This window comes from Anabrus simplex, chromosome 1 (genome assembly GCF_040414725.1).
Source record: "Anabrus simplex isolate iqAnaSimp1 chromosome 1, ASM4041472v1, whole genome shotgun sequence".
Taxonomy (NCBI): domain Eukaryota; kingdom Metazoa; phylum Arthropoda; class Insecta; order Orthoptera; family Tettigoniidae; genus Anabrus; species Anabrus simplex.
In genome coordinates, this window is record NC_090265.1 from 1,576,333,840 (window position 1) to 1,576,354,121 (window position 20,282).

Sequence of the window (20,282 nt, forward strand, 5' to 3'; positions counted from 1 at the left end):
TCCCAAAAGGAAACCAATTTGTAATTGATGAAATTAAATTATGGTTTTCTTCTGGAAACTTAAATTTTTAAAACACAAGCCCAAGATAGGCATTTTATACAAGTGGAGGTACATATCTTCCCTAGTGCACCGTGGTTGTATAAAGGCTTTCAGTGGTATCTCAATGGTATATTAGCTGCCAGCATCTTGGAAAGGTTTAGCAATTCAACTGATGAGCCCCCTCCCACACTAGGACCAAACGGTCGTAACTTTACGATTGAAAGGGCCTAAGAGCTTGAATACTAATTTTTTTCTGTTAGTCTGAGATATTTGACTGTACTTCTCAGTAAATCCAACAAATATTTCAATTTCATGACTGTATTCTACTCAAAATAAACTTTCAACATTAGTAAATCCAGCCAATGATTGAAACCTGAATATGGTAGTGTTCACCAGAAATGAAACAGTTAAAATAGTGGAAATACAGTATTATAATACACTCCTGCTAGAATCACTTGGGATTTAGTTTTTTGGGATACCGAAGAAATCCTGATTGACTGTTTTTTCAACTTGCTCTGCTTCTTTGGAATATACTATCCTTGTCTTTTGGACAAAGAGTGCAGAATATATATTAAAAAGGCTATGTCCAAATGAATCAAGTCCAAAGGCCAAGTTGTCTATTATCATTGACACATAATTTTAGTGGCCAAGATGTGGACAAGTTGTAAAATCACTTTATTCACAGAGTTGGATTCAATCATAATTCTATCTCTTCTCACAACATAAGACATTTGTAAGTGGAAGGGATGTGGAACAGGGTCATGAAAGGGAGGAATAAGTGGGTACTGCAGCCATCAGGGAAGTTGGGGAGACCAGGATGGGAGGGGATCTAATGAGGTGGGTAGAATTGAGGCTCTGGTCATGGAGGACTCCGTTGTGAGGCATGCAGGGAAAGTACTGTATGCATGGAGAAAATAAGATACAGGATTGTGAGCAACTGCAAAAGGTCCTTGACAGTGTTGTGAGATGGAGAGCAGACAATGGAATGATGGTAAACAGGGTGAAAAGTCATGTTGTAAGTTTCACCAAAAGAAAAAGATCTAAATGCAGATCAGTGTTGATTGATTGATTGATTGATTGATTGATTGATTGATTGATTGATTTTGTCCATTATATGAAGTATTGCAATTGAGGTGTGTTTTGAAGGCCTCTAGGAATTGAAACTCAGTGTTAATATAATGCTGTTACAATGTTATTTGGATAAGGAATAAGAAGGGATATGACTTCAGAGCAGTAATTTTGTTTGGTCCTTCACCTTTTCAAACAGCTCTCACAATATTAACATAATTTTAACTATAGTATTACTGTTGGTTAATCAAAAGTTAGCTCACCTTCCCTGAAGCCTAGCTGAGAAAGTTGTTAGAAGTTCCTCCTTCACTCCTGTAATTGATGAACATTTTAAATTTCTGTAGAGTTGTTCTATCATTACTTATAGTTCTTATGTACTCCTTATTTTTCAGCTAATCCAATAACTCATAAAATTAAATTTGAGTTCATCAGAGGTAGTCCTTAGTAAGTGTTAGCCACACTTGAAGTAAAAATGGCATCCTTTTCCATCAGCAATAATCCTGGAAGAAAATATTTTAAAGAATTGCCTATATATGTGGCTGAAAATCACAATGAGGTGTTGCCTTTCATATATCAATGTATGGGTTCTAAACACCTTCCATTGGAGGGAAACACCCTGATTCATTTGGACTCTCATCCAGATATGCTCATTCCAAGAGGTATGCCTGCAGATACTGTGTGGGACAAGCATGAGTTATTCAGCCGCCTAAGTATCGATAACTGGATGATGCCTGCTGCATATGCTGGGCACTTCTCTCATTTGCTATGGATAAAGCCATTTTGGGCTAACCAGATGAAGAATGGTGGCAGCCAGTTTTTTATTGGAAGACATAAAAATACTGGAGAGATAAGACTTACCAGTACGGAGTCCTATTTTGTGAGTGAGGCATTATACTGCAGCAGTGAAGAACTGGAGAACCAACGCTCTGTGACACTGGATGTTTTCACCATGGGTGAATTCATTGATCACCCAGAGAAGAAAGATAATCTTGATGAATTGGCTGCAGTGTTTCACAAGTATATTCTTCAGGAAGGCGAGCCTTTTATATTGGATATAGATTTGGATTTCTTCAGCACTCGCAATCCATTCCGTATACTATATGAAAAGGCAAATGTCTTTCCTAGATTAAAAGAACTATACTATTTCCATTGTCCAGAAGATGTCAGCAACCCAGAGACTGTTAAGAAGGCAGTGCAAGAAAGGCAAGCTCAACTTACTGAATTAGAAAATATATTCAAACACTTACAAAAGAATCGTACTTTGCAAGGTTATTGTGGGGATGAGACTCCACAACTTAAAGAAGTGGAGAGAATTGTTCAGGATGTAGAAACTCACTATCCTGATGAACTCATAGACTGGGAGCTAGTTCATGATGCTGGCTGCACATGTGATGATACTGAGCTCCCTCATCATGTAACTTCGCGAGAACATGTACAATGGATGATAGATTCTTCATTTGTAGGACTTCTTGAGGCTCTGCCAGGACCCCCTACAATCATTACAGTTTCCAGATCCAGTGAAGATGATTACTGCCCTCCGGAAGATGTGGAATTCATTCAGGAAGCTGTCCTTAAGGCTCTAAGGCAGAAATTTTCACCTGTCAAACTAATTATGGTCTACAAAGAAATAGAATGATTGATGTGCATGCTAGATTTGTAACTCCTATAGGATTTATCCCTCATAACTTTATTCTGTTTATTGTGTTTTGTATTTGTGTTGATTATATTATCCCTTTCAGACCTGAAAGAAAACTGGGGGTGTGTTTTTGTTTGTATGTCAAAAAATTACTAAAATGCTTCTCAATACACATATTGATAGTTTATTGTACAAAATAAAAACTAACATCCACAAAAAAGGACCCACACAATTGTGCGTGTCAGGACATACTTCACACATTACACACACAGAAAAATTCAGCTCAGTACATGTTCAAATGTTCTACCTAATTTATAGTATGAAACAACTTAAAGCAGTTAAAATCCTTGTTCAAACACAAGTACACGTTACACTTCGTACATCGTGTATGAGTTCGACTCTTGCAGTCCTTTTGGTGGCAGCACCTTGCCGATTTTAATTCATCAGATACAGGCCAGTGGTCATAGCCATCGAGTCTCTTGTCCAGAGCAGGGATTTTCGCAACTCTAGTTCTCGATGCGTCAGCGCTGGAGCAGTCATCTTCTGTTGAATGTCTACGTTTTTTTTGGTTGGTGCAGCAATTAGGGCTTCTGAGACAGCTGTTCGAAACCCAAGCAAGTCCAAATTATCCTTGGCAGGAATATGAGCCTTTCTGCAATCCTTCCAATATTCCATCCATGCATTTACCAAGGCGAGGTCCAAGAAATGCAGGGATACCTTGAGGGTCCATTTCTTGGTTTTTATCCATGTACGGTAGCACTCCATTTGCTGGTCACAAATATCAGCACCACCCATACATGGATTGTAACAATGTACAACAAAGGGACATGGTACCTCATTGTATTTTCCCTCTTTCTTAGACCATCTTTTCACATTTGCCACTGGTTCTGCTCCACTACATGTTGACAAAAGTGTAACACACTTGCTATCTCGCCATTTCACTGCTACCAACTTCTCATCGCTTCTACAAAATTCTTCATAGTCACCCTGTCTAAGCTTTGAATCATGACTGAAATGTACCCCTTTCAACCTATTAAGCATGATGGTGCCTGTACCTTCCAGATTAAGTTCTATCAACTTATCCATCAGTCCCACGGTTGTGAAGAAGCGATCAAAATATACATAACTACCAGGTGGGAGAGTCTGTACTAATTGCAGAACTACTGAAGGCCCTAGTCCCAATTGTCTCTCTGGTAATGGTGTGGTTGTGCCCTGGTAAATTTCGAAGTCTACTACTAATCCAAAAGAGGTAGTAATAACGAAATTCTTTAGTCCTACTGGCCTTGGTTTATTCTTCACATACTGTCTGAGCTTACACCGCCCAGTAAATGGGACCATTTGTTCATCGACCGAGTAGGACTTGGATTCACGTGGGATGGCAAGACATTTCTTATGAACAGTGTCAATAATTGGTTGCACCTTCCACAGTCTGTTAGTTGAAACTTCTTCAGAATTCACTGCAACAGTCTCCACAAAATGTAAACACTGTCTAAGATCGAAAAACCTGTCTCTAGCTATTGCAGATGCCACAATGTCCAATCGTACATCATCACGCCAATACATTCTCATTCGTGGATACGGAATATTTCCCATAACTATATTTACTCCAAAGAATTTTTTAATTTCGGATGCACTAGTTTTCAATTCTTTTCCATTCTTAGATAATGAGTAATTGTTGGTGTAGTCGGCAGTAGTTTCAAAAAAGTCATCTGGGAAGTATTCTGAGAAATATTCCAATGGCCTCTTGACTGTGTGGTCCTGAAAAAATGAAAAAAACCGTTTGAGGCCATTGAATACTTTCTGTTAATCTACAAAATACAATTAAAAATAAAACTAGTGCTTACCACTGTTTCCACGTAATTAAAGGGTGACGATGTAGGTTTCGATAAAAAAAGACTTCCGTCTCCAGAGTAAAGGTCTAGAATTTAGAGTGGGTGCTGGTAATTTTGGCAATGGTACTGCATCAGTTCATCTCCTTCACTGTCACTTTCAGAATTGCACAAAACTTCTGGTCTTTCAAGAAGACCAGCAGAATTATCATCATCATCATCATCATCATCATCCGAAAGACCTTCAATTTCAGAGTCACTTCCTTCTAGCAATTCAAAAATTTTTCCTTCGTCATTTTCCAGTGATTCAAAATCTGAAATATAAAATAAATGAGGCATGTAAACGAGTACTTTCGGCCTTACTACTACCTGGTTCTGTTTGCTCGTGTAAGCAATATCACGACATACAGGATTTATTTTGAAAAATGACATTATACTAAAGCAATATCACAAGAACTCTAGTGTGACAACGCAGCACTCCATTATGCATCGTCTGTAAGAAGACCTAGCCCGCACAATTGTGCATATCAAAATTCAAAACCTCGTATCACATACGATGATGTATCTTCAAAATTTACGTTCACTGACCAATGTACACACTTCACTGAATATATTCCGCTATTCAGTAAAGCTTCTAGATAAATATAAATGCAATAAATAAATACTTACTTTTGGCACTACTGCTTCCCGCCATCTCGCCGATCAACTGTGCTTTTTAAACTCTTCTTCCTTCGCCCTGGCGGTCAAACGCTAACTAAAAACAATTGAAATACGTGCCACGTGTCCCGCACAATCACTGTAGTCCGGTCTAGCACCGAGAAAACATCAAATACTGTCAGGGATAAATAAAATACGAACCCGCACAATTGTGCATACACGGTCTGAAAGGGTTATTTCTGTCCTTCAAACTACACACCCATAAGTATGAAATGTTTATATTACTTCATAAATATGCTAGATTAGCTTTGAGTATCTTTGGGCTCTTCTTTATAATAATCACTTATTAAAAGTAGAAAAAATCTCCATGTTCATGTGTCATACTCCTTGTTTCTGTCTTTCTGGTCTGATTTATTTTGATCTGCACTTGTTCTCTTGAATCTTGCTATTATGTTTTGTGTGGCCTAAGAATTCTTAATTTTATGCCTTTCATCCTCCCATTTCTTCTGCTGATCGTTTATTTACTCACAGCATGGGAACCCGTACTTTAAGGTTGATAATCTTGTTGATTTACCGCCTAAAATCACAGTATCCACCTCAATAGAAAAAAATCTATTAAAACCGTTGGACTGATAGAAATTTTCAGGCTGTTGTGTGATGCAGTGGAAAGGACAAGAATATTATATAGAGTTCTGCTTCTGTTTAGAAGGAGCAGGACAGTGAACATTGTAAATTTATAAAGGAAAAATGGATCCCTCATTCTAAATTATGATACAATCACTAATCAGAACATGTAGGAAAGATGTCTTAGTTCTATCATAGCCTGTAGGAAAGGAAGTGTAAGCCCTCCACAAGTTACCATGGACTGCCGTGCAATTAACAGAGGCATGTACAGTACTATTGCTTTTGTCTATGTAATAAACTGATACATGGAACTTACATTTAAAGACAATTTCAGCAGCTTGACACTTTGGTGTATTTTCAAGATGATTTAGCTGTCTTGGAAGTAGTCCGTTCTCTTCGTATCTCCTGTGTTCGAAAGAAGAATTGACACTTCAAGCAGTGAAATGTAAGTTTAGGTAGCACACACAACGCATGATCTTTACAGCATTCCAAATGCAACAGCGACTTCGCTTTAATAATATTCAAACCTTCCAATCAGTCAAACTGTTAGCACATGATAGTTTTTCTGCAACAACCTTATTTACAGTAGAAAAATCTCCATGTACTTGTGTCATACTCCTTGTTTCCATCTTTCTGGTCTGATTTATGTTGATCTGCACTTGTTCTCTTGTTGAACACTTTCCAATGCACACTGACCCGTAATCTGTAATTAGTAGTATTAGCAAAGCAGTCGGTTTACCATGCAGGAAAGGTAGGCATAGTTTACACTGCATCACTTTTGAAATAATTTGCACTATGTATCTGGCTAAATGATACACTAAGCATTCTTTGCCAAAACTCTGTTCTAAGACAGGTAAACTGTTTTCCCAGTCTGATATTTGTATTTCATTTTCAAGATTCATAATTTTTTTCCCTGATTTTATCTTCAACATAGTGTTTTCACTGCACAATTTTTGTACTCCGTTGCTCTTACAAGAATATGCATATAGTTAACATGAGATGTTACGGGTGATTCACCTCGTTATGGTTTCTGCCAAAGGTTAAAGTAAGTATAGTTGGTATGTAAATGGACTGCAACACTTGTAAATGTAGAAAGACATAGTAGGTTGTTGATCATCAGTATTTAGTGATCACAGAATACCAAAATTGTTCTAGGATATCTTGACTACATTTTTTTGTCAAAACATAGCTGTAATTGTTTTCCCAAAAATATTGACACTTCTAAAGTGCTTTCTAAGGTAACTCTCAAGTACTCCAATGTTCTATGCAAAGCAGGTGTGTTTTGAGTATCTCTGAGGATATTCTTCCATTTCACGAAAGTGTTATGAGCCTTTGATCCTTTATACAGTGCTTGACTAGAGATGGATGAATTTAATGAGTCAATCAGGCAGTTTAAATTACTTGTGAAATTTTCTACTGTTTCACTGTCATCTAAACCTTCTGAATTAATACTACAATAGAATTTTATTCCATTAGATACAGATCTACTGAATGTTGAAATACCAGTCTTGCATTCATTTGTTGAAACGAATTAGGAACCAGAGGTGAGTTTATAGCAACCTTTCAATCTGGCAAATTTGGGAGATGTATCACATTCATAAACTTTGCTGTATAATGAATAATCAATATTACCACTGTATTTAACCTGTACTTTGTCATGGAAATTATTTCTTATACACATGTGGTGCATTTGAAAATGCTCATAATTTTCTGCTAGTCAGCTGGATTAGAAATTGAACACTTATTCTTTATGTTACCAGATATTCCTGAGCATTTCCATAATTTTTTATTCTACTGGCTACCATCTGACTGATGTGAAACCATTGATTCTTACACCCACTTGTATGATGATCTGAATGAGAATTTTTGCAGTTATGTCACTAGAGGTGGCATTCCGGCTAACATTTATTGCTATGGGTTGGATCCACTTGTACAGAAAGAGAACAAACATGAAAACTAGAGCATGATTTGCAAACTGATACTTGCTTTCCTCTGAAGTAAATATTCCCAAACCAACAAAATTTGTAACAAATCCAAATTAATGTAAATTTCTTCTCCACACTTTACCTCATCAAATATCAGCATCCCTAGGCTTTCATGCTCCCTCTTTCCACTAAAAATTGTAGTATGGCGGTAGTAATATGATCATTTATGTTATTCGAACATTTAAGGCACTTTACCAGTTTCCTCAAATGAGCTTCAGAAAGCAAAGTCATAGTTTAATGAGTGCCAGTAATTCTTGGAAGACTTTATTTTTAAAAGAAGAGAATCCAAGAGAAATTTATCACTGCGTCTCATTCCTTTTTTACTTTTCACTTGAGATTTCCTTAATATTGTATCGAATATAATTTTCTGCTCTTTGATTTTATATCTGAAATGTTTTTCTTTTCTCAAGCAAATATATTTTAGCTTTAGTGACATTTAGTTTATTTGTATTTGGATTCTTCAATACATATATACCTAGATTTATTACATAGTAGTAACCACTCCACTTTAGATAAAGTAGAGAGTGAAGGCATACTACAGAAATGATCCTGTGAATTATAGTCTTAGCATTTATGGCATCAGAACTATCTTTAACTACTAAGCATATGGGCTGATCACTGACTTTTATTTCCTGATTAGGGCCTTTAATAGAGACATCTGTTTCTCTCCACAGGGGAGTTATGTTTCTTAACTGTCGCAGAGAGATATTTGAGCAGATTAGGAAATATATGAGGGAATGCTTTGGGTTTTAATTTCCACCACTATCTTCATATCTCTTCTCTTTCGCCATTCACTGTAAATGAGTCTACTTTTATTGAGAAGTTATCGCAAAAATGAACATTGCAATATAAATACCATGTTCATAATGGCTTTAAATAATAAAATAATTATTCCTTTAAATGGAATACTATATATTTTTCCTCATATAACAGACAAAACAATTGAGTTTTCTGTCTTTTCTTTGGACAGCCTTCTCCCATTTCAGGAAAACACTACTTTCTGTAGAGGGTCTAAGGAAATGCCTATCTGAAGAAGATCAGTCATGTCCAGATCTACAGTCGGGTACGAAACACTGGATATATTGCGACAGTCAGTACCTCCCGCGCTGAAACATGCTGTCTTCAAGCACAATGACTTGCACTATTGAATACACCAATAATATAAACTTCCTAAACCTCTTAACAGTGACAATGGAGAGCAATATGAATTCCGATAACTTGACACGAATGCAACGCGCACTAATGACAGGTCTCATCTTCTGCCAGCTCAGGTGATTGTGCTGCTGCTTGTGGAAGCACCCCATTCTCTTCAGTCGTCTTATGGGTGGAAGAAGAAGAGCGTACACTTCCTTTTCTATATGCTATGGTTCTATCAAACTACTTTTATTGGGTTATTTGTAAAGTGTTTCTAAAACGTAGGGAGGGACTAATGGGATTCATGGCTCAAACCATTAGTATATTTCAGATGTATACATTGTTTAAGGACTCATTAGCTGTGCTTAGATATTGTTTAGTCATTACTGAAAGAAGGGATTTTCCTCTATGGCTGTACCGGAAGAAAATATTTTCACATTTGTAGAAAATTGCAACCATATTTACTCACAGTTTCCCCTCTTTTTTGCTCTTTCAAGAAATTCACGGTCAGAAACAGAGAAAATATGTGAACAGAGGAAATTATGAGGTAATTTTTGGAAAGATTCATGATAAGATGTATACAAGGTAATGCACATTTAAGTTCTCTGTTATGAGCTTTTATACTTCATGCATGTTGCTGCCAGTTAGCATCCTTGAAACCAGAATTAACAACAGTCAGAAAAAGAAACCTTGTTACTTACCATTCAGCGTTGACTAATTTGTACAACTTTTGGAATAATTTATGTTGAAATGTTGATTTTGAATCCTTATCCAAGAATATGCTGTCACCATTCTTGAAGGCAGTGCATTTTAAATACTCAAATAATAATAATAATAATAATAATAATAATAATAATAATAATTGAAAAATTGTGTTGGTCAAAATAAATTTTCTGAGCTAATGCCTAAAAACTAGGGTGGGGGTGGAGCATATACAGGGGAGAAATTGTAGGAGTAAGTATGGTATATACTGACTACTCTTTCCAAAATTTGATGGACATTCTTCTTGTTTTAAAATCCAGAACTGATCAAAAGATGTCCATGAAGTTCATTCCCCATTTGTGCTCGCATCACAGCATTGTCACTTCTTCCAAGCCTTGCAGATTCATGTTTTCAGGGATCTGTAAAACTTCTGGAAATTGATTTCTAATGGTATTGAAGGATGGATATATTTGATGATCTGTACTAGTTTAAATGAACTTTAACTCAGAACTCAGAAGCAAGAACTTTTCCAATGCACATTATTTATTTATTTATTTATTTATTTATTTATTTATTTATTTATTTATTTACATAACAGGCTTTTTGCCCAATTACAATGTTCACAATATACAGTACAATTAATAGTTACAGAACTAAACATTAACTGAAAAAAAAAAGACAATACAAAGAATACAATGAACTACCCAAACAATACGAAGTTGGTAATACAATAAAAATATATAGTTACTACATTAATAATTATTTTACAGTGGTGCCTAACACAAAGTAACACATTCAGTTATACAGTTAAATAATACAGTCTTAATCTTAAAACATGACACATGACACATTATGCAAAATAATATTCTAAAAGGAGAAAATAATAAAGTGTTTAATTTATAGGTCATTTGAAAACTGTGAATTCAAATAGAAGAGAAATAAAAGAACAACTAGAAGAATGAAATAAAACATATACAGAAAACAGAGATAATATTCAACAGTATGTGCATTATAGGAAAGTATCACACACCAATTCAAAGTTGATTTGATTCATGGAAAAGATATCCAAATTATATGTATTTAATGTATTATAAAGTTTCAGAATTTTATTAAGAGGAAAATTCTTATGGGCTTCTGTGTTGCATTTCTTAATGTAAAACAAATTCTTGAACCTGCCAGACTTCCGAGGAACATAAAACGGTATCCTTCCAAGTAACTCTTCATCATCAATTTTACTATTCAATATTTTATACAAAAATAACATCATGGACTTTTTACGTCTTTGTCCAAAGTTTTAACACAAAGTGTGATAACATTGTGGAGTAGGACAGAAATGTCGGCTACTCGTGTGACTGTTTCCAGTACACATACTTTAAGAATTGCTTTTGTACTTTATCAGTTAATTTGATGTACTTAGTGTCTGAAGGACTCCAGATAATAGAACCATATTCTAGTTTCGGTCTTATTAATGAGTTGTATAAAATAAATAAATGTCGTACGTTGAAAATTTAAGGAATTTCAAAATATGAAACCCAAATTTCTATAGGCTTTATTAACAATATATTCAATATGACTTCCAAGTTTCAAATCTATATTGAACTGAATACCTAAATCCATCTTTTGTTTGACTTTTCCTTTTAAGTTTAGCTCATTTAGGTGCCGGTAAATATCAGTCAGTCATAGAAATGGAATTCACAAGTGACAAATAAAAACAAGTATAGAAAGCTAGGAATGAGTAACCTAGGCATTTATACAAGTATAAACACAGTGGTAAGTCAGTGTGTGAAGAGGAAATAACAGAAGTAGAGACTTGACCAAATTCTTCATTTTTGTACACAGCTGTCTTCAGGTAGTTGAACTCTCTCTTAATTACAATTCTTCTTCATTTTGTCTCTGTCCCCAAGAAGCTTGTTTCTACTCCATAGCTTCATTGGAGTAGGGGCATCCACAACCATAGAGGAGGCCATTTTTGACAGATCTTCAGTCATCCTTTTAAACAGTCATCCTTTACCTGTAAATGGCTTTCATCTTACTCTACACTTTGCAGTGTCTAGTTTGCAAATATTATAATAGAGAAGGAAAAGTTCTCAGAGATTCACAGTAGTTTAGGAAATGGATTTGGGATTATCATTCTATGGATACATCTCACCAAATTTTTTGGGCCTTTTGAGAAATGAATAGAAATTTCTCCTTGCTGTGAAAATGTTTTTTGATTTTTATATGAAGTCTGCAAAATTAAGCAATTTTTCTGCCTTGAACTTGATATAATGAACTCTGGGATTTTACTCACACTTTCTCAATGTAAACCAGCTATTGATACCATGAATGTCTTATTTAAAGAGATGTCATGTTTTAAAACTATAGCAGTGTGACTGACTACACTTAAAAATCCATGTTTTTACATTCTCAGTCAACCTTCATATTGAGAGGATTATAACCAAAAGAATTATACTTAATGATTGTAACAGATGATGTGGCATTTACATGAGATTATTTTGTAAGTGAAATAGCAGATGACAAAAAACAATGACCAGTATAGAAAGCTAGGAATTGGTGGTACTTACACAAGAATAAACACTGTAATAAGTTGGTGTCGGAAAGAATAAAGAATTATGTATTTGTAATTGTGTGCTCTAAACCAATGGGTAGCTCTCAAGAAATGTTCTGTCAACTCTTAACCAAACATTTACATGGTTTTTGGCAAGATTTTATGTGAATTGCTGTGCATTACATGGTACCATACTAAATATTCTTCTCGCATGTTTATACTGTATTTGTATAATTTGTATATTTTTAAAATGCTAAATCTATGTGTGTCTGATATTCTTACATTTGAAGAGTGTGTAACAAGTGTAATCAGAGTTGGAATTATTTGTAAAATATTTGCTTGAAATAAAAATTCATGTGTGTATAGTCATCTATACATATAAATAAATGAACATTTTCAAGTTCCTAAGGATTGGTGTTATTATTTATGGTGCCTTATTTGCTTTGTCAGTAAGTTGCTTTAAAAGCTGAGACCTATGAAGAGCTTTGCAGTTTGTTCAAGACTTGGTATTTCTTCATGTTATATAAAATGGCACTGTTAGTCAGAACTGCAAGAACCCTCTTGTAGAAAGTGCTCTCGTGAAGGGATTTGTATGAACTTAAACAATTTTTAATACAAGTTTTTTAGAATACAAGGGTTTATTCCTTGAGTTTTAAAATTAAAAACTGTCAATCACAACTGGGTATTAAGCATGTGAATTTTCTCTATATAAACAAATTAGAGAAATTAATAGGTTAAGACAACCTGGAGAAGTTAGGAAACCATTAGGCCTAAGTAAATATTTTTTTTTTCATTTACTAAATATTTTTCAGTGTATTCATGCTACAGTACATAGATGAATCTTGCTATATAATTGTTTTTGTACTGTTTTGCATATATGTGAATATGAATTTTTGACTCTTTATCAAAGGTTTATAGAGTTAAGATTTTTGTCATTAAATTTAAATTTTTTTTTTCCTTAAAAATTACTGATATTTCTACACTTATTTAGCAGATGGTTAGCAGCTTAAAGTAGAATGAAGCTTTTCTGTAAATTACGGTTACTGTATTAATTACAAGCCATTATGTAACTACTAAGTTTGATTGTAGATCAGTTGTATGAATGTTTCTGTCCTCCAAAAACTTTTGTTCTTGTGCCTGAATTTAGATCAAAAGTATCAAATATCCCAAAAATATTAGCCATTTTGTACTTGTGAAAGAAAGGCCACAAAGTTTGTACAGTTATTATTCTAAGCATCAGTTACAATTAGTTTATCTAAACCCATCTCATAACACAACCTCTATAGTCTGTCAGATGGGAAGTGTTTTGGCCTTGAGATTTTACTTCGAATTGTCCATCCAAGGGGTTGCTATATTGGTATCCCACCCACTCAATACGTTGCACTCCATGGAAATTTTCAACATGTTAAATATCACTTGCACCAGGTCAAAATGTTTTTACTTCAGTAAAACTATTCCTACTGAAACAGCTTCCGGCTTGAAATGGACTATAGATGTCCTTTTATATGCCAGTTTTCCCATTTTAGCCAGTCACAAATTTTGAAGCCTTTGGCTAGTCAGTTAAAAGTAATGTACAGTATCCAGTCATTTTACTCTAATCAGCAAAAAATGCTTTGAAACTCCTTGTCTTAGGTTTAACAATGAAGTGGAGTGGTAACTATTCCATGTAGGCCCTACTTCATTTCCCTTTATGAACAGTGATAATGAATACATTTTTAATTTAGTTGCAAAGCCAGTTTATTTTACGTTACCTACCACTATAACCATACTCCCTTTCTACCTTGACAAAATAGTCATAAATTGTTTAGTCCCATGTTCTTTCACACTTCAGAAAAATTACTGGAAGCATTTCTTAAGCTCTATGGCACTGTACTAATTCCTAATCTCTATCCTAGATAGATGACCATTGTAGATAAAATATCAGGACTTTTTTGCCTTAGTCTGGCTCCATGGCTGAGAGGTGAGCGCCTTGACCTTTGGTCCTGTAGGTCTTTGGATTGATTCCTGGCCAGGTTAAGGAATTTTTATCTTAAACAATTCCCTTGGCTTGGGGACTGGGTGTTTATATTAATTGATTACAGTTTGGATGTTTTTTGAACATGCTACTTTATTTTCTCTAAAGTTTATCTTCCAACTACTTGCCAGTATACCATATATTTTTAACTGTAGAAAAGAGAAGGAAATAAGTATGTAGGAGCATTCCTTAGCATTTAATCTTCTCCATGTATGTGTTTATCGGAAGCAGTGTGTACAATAGTGTCGGGGGCGTAGATGATTATTCTTCCTCGTGGGGGGGAGTGATTATCAGTATTAGTGTCATATTTTTACTTTAGTGAGATTTGAAGAACATTTTTTACAATTTTGCTTTACGTTGCACCGACACAGATAGGTCTTATGGCGACAATGGGATAGGAAAGGGCTAGGAGTGCGAAGGAAGCAGCCGTGGCCTTAATTAAGGTACAGCTTCAGCATTTGCCTGGTGTGTAAATGGGAAACCACAGAAAACCATCATCAGGGCTGCCGACAGTGGGGTTCAAACCCACTATCTCCCGGATGCAAGTGCACAGCTGTGCGCCCCTAACCGCACAGCCAACTTGCCTGGTGAAAACATTTACTTTGTAACTAACAATTAACCTTTACTTGCATTTAGATACAAAAACAACTACATTGGAATTTCATTTATACAGTTTTGATTTTCCCTACAATTAAGTTATCATCTCCCTCGAACTCGCGTGAATTTCATTTTCTGCAGTTTACATCACTTCCTCTGGTCTCTTGAAATTTTGAACAAGGACACTCATTATTTCCAAAAACGCCTCCATGGCTCAGGCGGCAGCGCCGGTCTCTCACCGCTGGGCTCCTTGGTTCAAATCCTGGTCACTCCATTTGAGATTTGTGCTGGTCAAAGCAAAAGCAGGACAGGTTTTTCTCTGGATTCTCTGGATTTCCCTGTCATCTTTCATTCCAGCAACTCTCTCCAATTTCATTTCATCCATTAGTCATTAATCATTGCCCCACAAGAGTGCGACAGGCTTCGGCAGCCGACACAATTTTTATCCTCGCCACTAAATGGAGGCTTCATTCATTGCATTCTTGATGTGGTCAAATGACTGGAAACAGGCTGTAGATTTTCATTTCAATCATTATTTCTAAATTTGTCCAACTCATTGGCTGAATGGTCAGCATTGAGGCCTTTGGTTCAGAGGGTCCTGGATTTGATTCCCAGCTGATTTTAATCGCATCTGATTCATTCTTCTGGGGTGGAATAATAATAATAATAATAATAATAATAATATTGATTTTAAAAATCAACACTCGCATAACATACAAAGTTTATTTTTCTTAGTAAGATCGTCCAAAACCTCTAATGGTGGTACTGGAACTGAACAGTGAATTTGACAGAAGAGCCAGTCCATTCAGTCTTGTCTGAAAAAAGATGTAATTATTTATTATTGAGACTGAAGTATTATTTTCATCCAAGTTATATTGTTGTGATATAAATGTATTGGTGAAAGTATCTTTAACAACCGATTCATTTATTTACCTATTCTGTTGTACTTCTCAAGTATGTGTTAATCCTTTTCAAAGTGGAAAAATGACATCTCTGCTGTTGCAGTTGACACTGGAAGAGTATGGATGTTTGGTTATATCTCTTCATTGTACGAACTAATGCCACTCATCGCACATGAGAACCTTAGATTTTGATTTATGCATTTCTTTCTCTACGAATGCAATTCGGCAACATCATCTTCGACACAGCTCTCCATATCTCTCATGTAAAATGTTACCAGGATGATAAACTCCTCCATTTTAATGCTTTTCAAATTCACTTCACTGGTTGCAGTTGGAAAAAGTGAGGAAAATCCAGCAAGCACTTTCTTATGCTGTGAGAACTTGGATTTCGGTTGTGTAATAAAACAATCCAAAAGTGGAATATACACTGCCACTCTGAAATATTCATCTGGAAATGAATTGTAGAAAGTCCTCTAAGTGTAGGACTTGAGATTCAAAATCAATATAATGAACACAAAGAGAACCATGTTCAGTCCCACTGATATCTACAGTTCCATCCAGTAACACAGAAAAACATTTTGCTATATTCACTCTTTCAGTGAATCACTGTACCACAAGATTAAGTAATTTCATTTTGTGTTGTGCGACTCATGATCGATGCTTGAGGCACAGTCCCTAAATTTCTCGTACAGCAGTGGGATTTTCTTGGTCTCAACCAGACACGACTTCACGGCATAGCTATCACTGCAATACGAGGTTCAGTAACCATACTCCGCATTCATCTATCTATATGACATCTGATGAGCTGTACCATCATGCAATATTCCAAATTTATTTCTGAGCCTTGTGATTGTTGTTATATCTATCTGGTACATTCTAGCAAATTCACCAATGACTTGGAAGACATAATTATTTTGTAGTTGATATACTTTGTTCTTGTGGCAGCCTCCTCATGGGGGAAGTTGTATTAATAATAAATACCCCTTTCACCAGGGCCTTCTAACATTGCTCTTAATTCAGTGTCTATATTAGCATGATACCTTAATATGGCAAGAAAGTCTCCCTCATTGAAATCTGAGTGTTCCACACAATTCATCATGCTATAATCCTTACTACATCTTAAAGCTAATTCTTGCCTTCCACATAAAATCAGTTTTAATTGTGGGTATTAGTTTCTTCCTATTCTTGGTTACTTTCTTTTCAGTTTTACAATATCTAGCTGGTTTTCAACAGATTTTGGATTCACTTTCAGATAAAAAGCAATCTGCATGTTGAATACAGTTCATATGATACTGATGAGCTGAGTGTCTGTCAAAGCATTCCACTGCTTTCTTCCAATTTGTAAATTTGTTTTTGCGCAAGGAACCCAGAGGCTGTGAATCCATTCCAGCTCCTGACTTTGAAAAAAGCCACACAGTATTTGCAGTAAGTTCCTCTTTGTCACTGGAATAAGCAAGCCATTTCCACTTTATAACCACTTATGTTGAAATGTGAGATTTCGGCCCTTTGTTTAGAAATGTTTTGAAACTGGAAACTGATATGTTTCATCTGGCACCTATATATTGCTTATAATTTCAAACTTATCATTACCATTTAAATAGCTTTTGTTCACAAAATTGCAGATATCCTTCCTTACTGGCAGAGCTGGAATTGAAGAACAACTCCTGGATTCTTTGGAACCAACTGGATTACTAATAATAATAATAGGCCTAATAATAATAATAATATTTGCTTCACGTCCCACTAATTACTTTTACGGTTTTCGGAGATGCTGAGGTGCCAGAATTTTGTCCCGCAGGAGTTCTTGTACACGCCACTAAATCTACAGACTTGAGGCTGATGTATTTGAGCACCTTCGAATACCACCGGACTGAGCCAGGATCAAACCTGCCAAATTGGGGTCAGAAGGCCAGCGCCTCAACTATCTGAGATACTCAGCCCGGCACCAACTGAATCGAGATCAAACCTGGATTCTCACAACTCACCACACTTGCTCACTTGATGCTATTTCAAAGTCAGTGTGAAATGACTTCAGATGTTGCCAGTTGAGCCATTTCTACCTAACTTTCAATAAAACAGAGGAGTTTGATGCTGCTTTGATCAATGTACTATCAGCTAAAGTGTTAGAAGAGGATGGAGTGAGATTCGCTTACTTTTGTGAGATTTTAAACACATACTAATATACTGAAAGTCTTATTTATGTCATTGCTGACTGGGGTTCAGACCCCTGATCCCTCTCCCAAAACTATGCCCCAACATTGTGTTGACAAATACATTCTGTTCTGATGCAGCTGAAACAAGTATGAAAGGTCAGCAACAGCATTAATTCTTACCAAAGTCGCAGTTTGAATCCTGATCGGTATCTGCATAACTCTTGATGGAAAGCTGTGTCACTGGTTAAGATTCTGCCCACGACTTGTCATTTCAGATCACATAAAGCCGCTAAAAACACTTATCAACCACACACAGAGATCTAATAATGTGGATGCTCAAGATTACTATTTATTTATTTATTTATTTATTTATTTATTTATTTATTTATTTATTTATTTATTTAGCATATGGCTTTTAGTGCTGGCAGTGTGTGTGGGCATTTTTGGGTCACCTGGTTCAGGTCTTTCTGTTTAACTCCCATGGGCGACCTGCTCGTCTGGGTGGGAGATGATGATGATGATGATGAGGTAGAGAGAGAGTGAAACTTGGTGTCAGCATATAGTCTCCTTCTGTTGAATAACGTCAAGGGATCTGATCAAGGCTTAACGTCTCCATCTGACAGACAAATCACCATCAACAGTGCCATGCTTTCACTTCATATGAACACTTCATTGTCATAAGTTATTAGTTTCATGTCCGTATTGATGACTATTGCAGTTCACGATTATAGGTTTGAAGTCTCCACCTAATCAATACTGTTACAATATCAAGTATATGTATATACATTTAAAAATACATTACAGTCACAGTACCCGTCTCGATCCTGTTATGGATCATCTTCAGCTGTTAGTAAATGACACTAATGGTCAAAATAGCAAGAACATCAATTAAAATATACTCTACCTAAGATTTATGTATACAGTCCTAGGTTATAATAATAATAATAATAATAATAATAATAATAATAATAATAATCATCTTTCTTTATTTGTGTCAGAGTATCAACTTACAGATATTTAACAAAAAGCAACAAGATATCTACATTCCTACTATACAAATATACAAGTCTATTATACAATCACAGATAGAGCAACAATATTCGAGAGCTAGATGATGCTTGCTCAGTATTGGGCGATGTCAATAGCGTTGGGGGAGGCTGCAATCAAGTCTTTCATAGTGCACATTGAAGGACATAAAACACACTGACCAAGATGTTGGATCATCTGCTGCTCTCTGCAATCACAAAGTGATGAATCACTTGAGAAGCCCCACTTCCGCAAATTTACTTTTGTTCTGCCGACTTCTGTACAGAGTCTGTTAAGGGCTTTCCATACTGTCCACTTCTCCTGGTGTCCACATGGAAGACTTTCCTTCTGCTTTATCTAGTTGGATAGGTGGTGGATTCTTTCTTTCCACATTGTGACTCTAGCATTCTCTGCTTTCCCCTCAAGGTTAACTGATGTGCGGAGAAAACGTTTTCTAGATTTTAGCCTCTGTGTGGCTGGGTGGTATCCATAGAGAGGATGTGCTTCTGAAGAAGATGACTGGAGCCTTTCTTTGTTAGCTGCTACCTCCCTACGAATCTCACCGGGAGCAATACCAGCGAAAAGTTGGACCTTCTCAATGGGTGTAGGTTTCTGGTAGATACTTCTGGAATGCTGACGTTCAGTTCAGTACTGGAATTTTAATCCAGGTACCTATGCAGGGGCTCCACGAGCAGGAATCAGCTTCACCCCCAAAATAATAATAATAAATGACCCATAAATTAAAATAGTAATGTCATTAGTTTGAAACCTTGTTCTATTTGGAGTTCATATGCACAGCTATGCTCTAATAAAAGTGGTTACAAACTTTCTTTTATTTTATGTCACTATTTTAATAAGGTAGATTATGAAACCTTGCTTGTACCAGTCAATTATGTGCAGATCAATAAAATTACTTAGGTGAAATTCTGTGATGAGTATATCTGTTTAGAATTAGTGATGAATTCATAAATTATAATATTCTTTAATGTTGAAGTAAAATGGGGTTTACAATTTGTTTACACCATTCAAGGCTAAACATGAAGAAATCATTAATCTTAAATTTGTGGTGTTCATTCATGTCATCATCATCATCATCATCAAGGCCACAGGAAACCAGCCCAGGAAGCAAGAGAACATCCTACACCACTATGTTACCCAGAATACCAACAGTTCACAACTATTTTGACCACGTTAATTAATAAGTAATAATTAATAAGTAGCCCCCTGGAATTCTAAAAAGGTTGATGTTCAATTGTTTAATATCATACCAGGTTATTTCATAAACTGAACTTACTGTTATAACCGGAAATTTCTGTAAACAATTTGATGTTGCTGACGTTATGTTGGTTTTTATATTCAAGAAAATTA

The 20,282-nt window shown here is 35.7% G+C and overlaps 2 protein-coding genes across 2 annotated transcripts in view; both read left to right on the top strand.

The window, feature by feature from the left end:
* Positions 1 to 20,282, top strand: part of mRpL30 (mitochondrial ribosomal protein L30) — a 33,205-nt gene that overhangs the window by 10,802 nt on the left and 2,121 nt on the right. The window lies entirely within an intron of this gene.
* On the top strand, positions 1,580 to 12,630 carry MESR6 (misexpression suppressor of ras 6). Its single transcript, XM_067138649.2, has 2 exons — positions 1,580 to 2,722; positions 12,104 to 12,630. Exons 1-2 carry the CDS (start codon positions 1,580 to 1,582, stop codon positions 12,128 to 12,130), a joined length of 1,170 nt encoding a protein of 389 aa, XP_066994750.2. The 3' UTR covers positions 12,131 to 12,630.

Excerpts from the sequence above, each read along its gene's own strand:
- MESR6 (XM_067138649.2), top strand. The coding sequence starts at position 1,580 with ATGGCATCCTTTTCCATCAGCAATAATCCTGGAAGAAAATATTTTAAA. Across the intron at positions 2,723-12,103 it reads CACCTGTCAAACTAATTATG|GATTATAACCAAAAGAATTA; the intron begins GTCTACAAAGAA and ends TCATATTGAGAG.